The 4,672-nt window shown below is 42.2% G+C and overlaps 1 protein-coding gene across 1 annotated transcript; it reads left to right on the forward strand.

Moving 5' to 3' along the window:
- Positions 1–1,306: 1,306 nt before the first annotated feature.
- LOC308330889 (uncharacterized protein) lies at positions 1,307–4,266 on the forward strand (the record flags this gene model as incomplete). The annotated part of the gene is made up of 3 exons (XM_080785962.1): positions 1,307–1,769; positions 3,514–3,671; positions 3,958–4,266. 3 exons carry the CDS (start codon positions 1,307–1,309, stop codon positions 4,264–4,266), a joined length of 930 nt encoding a protein of 309 aa, XP_080642088.1.
- Between the last annotated feature and the right edge of the window lie 406 nt (positions 4,267–4,672).

The following is a 4,672-nucleotide window of genomic DNA, read 5'->3' on the forward strand; positions in this document are numbered from 1 at the left end:
CTGCAGCACATTTCCAGCTAATCAACACTTGTTAGACCACAGCCAGACACAGAAAGAGTTTAGTTTGGCCACTGAAAGTGTCTACCTTCAAGAATGAATACCGTAGTTGTACTATATGAACGATATGATTGCATGCCAACACGGTTTGCTTATTTGCATGGTTGCAGGTACTCTTTGATATTGCTGTTTTGTTACTTGACAATTTCCTAGGCTTTTCTTATGATTGTCTTTTGAAACTGCAATTGGTTTGTACTGGAAATGATCATTTGTCCACTTTCAGTTACTCCCAGAGTTAATAGCATTGCCTTTGCCTATATAACTGCCCTGTCGCTTCCCTTTTTGGGTGGCTTTGGTTTGCATTGGCTCGGTTTTACTGCCTGCTTATCTGCTCCATGGTGTGGTGATGACCTGTAATGATGTCAGTAATTGATGATAAAGACAGGTGAGTTACTCTCAACCTCAACGGGCAATAAAGTTTAATGAATATTTAGTTATAAAATGATGGTGACGATCATCAGTCATAAATTATATATATTTTTGTCAGTTCTCTAAAGTGAGATTAATTAACAATAGGCCTAATTGCTTGAACATGTACTGTGTGTTTTGGAGAGAGAGAGAGAGAGAGAGAGAGAGAGAGAGAGAGAGAGAGAGAGAGAGAGAGGGGGGGGGGGTGGGTGGGTGGGTGGTGGGAGGGGCTGGAAGGGGGTGAGGGAAAGTTGTATTAAATAATAGATAAACAAACAGGCAAAGAAGCGTTGCAAGTGTGTGTTTTCTGAACTTTTCTCAGATAGATAGATAGATAGATAGATAGATAGATAGATAGATAGATAGATAGATAGATAGATAGATAGATAGATAGATAGATAGATAGATAGATAGATAGATTCATTATTTCTTTCTATTGATAGAAGTGGAGCTGGCGGCTGGCGAGGGGTGGATCATGAAGTGGTTATTTTAGGTCTAATTAGCTAATTAGAAAGCTGTCCAGTCCGTGTGTAAACTGACCTTGCGCTGCCGAGTTTCAGCCAATCAGAGTCCTTCCTGAGGAGAGTGGGGCGCAGTTCACTCTCAGGGAAGCTGCATTTGGCGACGCAGTTTTTACGCACATGTACGGCAGAGGAGACGAAATTACAGTAGCCTATACACAAGAGAAGACGGAGGTAAAATAGTCAGTGGTTAAGAAAGTTTTAGCATAATGTTTTGATTAGATAGGCTAGTTTTTTTTTGAGAAAAAACAAGACACATCGAATCTGCTTAACCTTCTCGAGGTGGAAAACGGCAATAATAAATAATGTCCACCGCCACCATGGAGAAATCTAAGAACTTTCGCATCGATGCGCTCTTGGCACACGGCGTCACTCACCGGACCGACAGAGATGACAACACGTCGCCGGGATCGCACAACATCAGCCCGGCTGCCAGTCCCGCGTCGTGCCCCGGCTCAGACACCCCGTCCCCTCGGCGAACTCCGAACTGCACGACTCAGTTCCAGACAGGAGCATTCTTCCCCAAATCTTCGTTCCTCAATTTCTCCCCGCCAGGTTTGACCACGCTGCCTCAAGCAGGAGCTTTCCCGGGAATGTATGCGAGCCCCATGTACCCTCTGGCAGCCTTGGGAGGCCAACATCCCGCGTTCCTATACCCCGGCTATGCGCAGCTGGCCCAGACGTACCCAGAGCACCTGAAGGCGGCTGCATTATCGGGTTCCTTCCATCTGGAGCCCTGGATCAGAGCCGGCATGATGATGCCCAGACTCGGGGACTATGGTGGTGAGTGCAGGTCTTTCATTTTATTATTATTATTCTGTCAAAAGTGTCCTCAGAGTAGGCTACAGCTCTCTGCTTATCAGCACACATTGAATCTATGAAACGGATAGGCTGTTAAAGGAACCGATGAAAGTTATAGCGCAATAGGCTATATTTCTCAAAACGCATATTTTAGCCTAATTAATGGGCTTTCTAATTCAACTTTATTAAATGGAAAGCCAACAAGTTTATTTTTTAATTGGTTTCCACTCCAACAACTTTAACCCCGTTCCATATTGAATCTATCGGGCTTAGGCCTATAGGCCAGAAAATAATGCCTTATTTTGGGTGACGTTCGTCGTTGCCTACGTGTTCGATTTGGACAAAATGTATACGCCTATACAATTTGATTAGGCAACAGACATTTTATTTCCATTTCGATTACTAAATAAATAATTGAACATAGGCTAAATGCAAATATTAATTTCGTAGCCTAGGCCTACTTCTAACCATTATAAAATGCATCGTCAATTTAGTAGGCCTATTAACGTATTAACTTAGACGCATATTTTTGTAACGGTATTTTTGATAGAACTAAGAACTAGGCTGTATTTAACCTAGGATATTCTAAGGCCATTTGATTAGTGCAAAACAGATTTCACTATAGGCCTTTATGTTTTTATAATATAAATTAGGTTATTATTGAGATTAGTTTATGCAGTAAAGTAATTCATGTCTTTATTTTATTAACTTAGCTTTTGACAGTTCCCTATAAATCGTATAAAATGGCTAATAACGCAAGATGACAGATATATCCAATAAAGTGAAATGCCAACATGGAAAAGGAAACACCTGGATAGATAGGCCACTTCTTCATCGATAAAATCAATGGCCAGCATTCATAGCGTTTTCATTAAGGTAATGGATTGTAAGGGTTTTATAGCCCCATTGAAGCAATATCATAGCACCATGTCCCCACATAAACCATTCACTTGCAATAAACCTGATGTCGGTCAGCCAGACAGAACGAGATGTGGGGGCAAGTTGGCATAGGGGAATCCGTCAATGCAGCTGGCAGATGTGTGGTGCTCAGTTGTTGCAACTCTGCAGAGTTTTATGGCATCTAAACAAAACATAAATCTTAATGTTGATAGAGGCAAGGTTGTGTCAAGCACACTGGTGTTAAATTGAAAGGCACTACAACAAATTTGCACTTTAACAAAAAAAAAACAGACATCTCAACAGATATAGATACATTAACAATCCTCATGTAGGCTAAAATGTATCCATTGTGTGCAAATGTATAGGATCCTAAAGGGTTGGTTGTCCTCTCAGAGTCAAATGAAAGGAAACTTCTGATATTCAGGCTAAATTCTATATTGTTCTGATGTGAGAAGATCATTGTGCGGGCAGAAAATGTGTATAGTTATTTTTCACATCCCTTAGTTATATTCCCTTATCCCTTCTATATAATTTCTCTTTGCTATATTGTTCTTTTATTGTTGTTTCTATGCTCTTTGCTATTGTTTTTTATTGTCTTAATGTTGAGTGTTTTGCTTGCTATATTGCTACATTACATTTGTGTTTTTATCTCCTTTTGCCCTGGAAATCACTTTGCGCTGCACTTTATGACATGAAAAGTGCTATATAAATCATGATTATTATTATTATTATTATATATATATATTATATATATATTTCTATATACGAAATGTTGACATGGCAAAATGTTAATGTGGCAAATCCCTCCTGTGACATCCCTCCTCAGTGGCTCAGCCAGGTCTGTTGGGAAAGTGTCGAAGGCCCAGGACGGCCTTCACCAGCCAGCAGCTGCTAGAGTTAGAAAACCACTTCAAAGTCAACAAGTACCTGTCCAGACCCAAACGCTTCGAGGTGTCCACCTCCCTCATGCTGACGGAAACTCAGGTAAGAGATGCTCTTTTTATGCTATTTGCTTTCATAATTATTGCCAGTATCTATCTGCTATCTAGAATTATATACGATCAAATGTCTATTATTGAGGCATCATATATAATACGCTATGATACTGGATAATGTATAGGTTATAAATACACTTTTTATTTGCATACAGATGTGTACATTTTGATGTCCTCTTATATCCTCAGTTGACTTATGCTTTGTTTTCCCTAAAACACATGCACGCACGCACACATGTGCATGCACGCACACACACGCACGCACACGCACACAGGTCAAGATCTGGTTTCAGAACAGACGAATGAAGTGGAAGAGAAGCCGCAAAGTCAAGGAGCAGGCTACGTCCACCTCCCCGAAGGCCAACACAGAGAGCCCGGGAGCGGGGGCTCATGCGGGTGGCAAGTCTGGGGCGGACGACGCTCACAGCTCCAGCGCTGACGAGGAGGAGGAGGAGGAGGAAGAGCTTGAAGGAGAGGACATGGAGGAAGAGGAGGGGGTAGAGGTGTTGCGGGTGGCAGGGTCTTTAGGCTCTGTCGGGTTTCTGAGGCACATGGCAGGAAGAGCAGGAAACTACGGCTCCTGACTCTGAAAAGGAATGGGCTCTATGGACACACAACATTTTGGACAGAACTTGGGCCCCTTCCCTACTTCCTTCACAGGTGTTACCACTGATACTAATGACGGCTCTGTTCCATTCTGGTCAAACAGAGTCAGGGTGCTACAATTGTGCATGTTGGCTCACTGGGAAACAGTGAGCAGTCCTTGAGGGCGTTCCAAATGCCTGTACGGGTTAACTCTGAGAGTGTACAAATAGAACCATTTGGTCGAGTTATGGGGGTCCTTGAAATTAGCTCACTCTGCACCGAGATTGCCTTTTGACGCCTCCCGGTCCAAACGCCCTCTGTGCTGAGTTTGCATTTTGACACCTTTTTTAATATAAATTGATTATTGTTCACAACTATGTTCTGTATGGGCTCATAACAGTCCGG

Source organism: Protomyctophum bolini (genome assembly GCF_963924005.1).
Source record: "Protomyctophum bolini genome assembly, chromosome: 16".
NCBI classification, from domain to species: Eukaryota; Metazoa; Chordata; class Actinopteri; order Myctophiformes; family Myctophidae; genus Protomyctophum; species Protomyctophum bolini.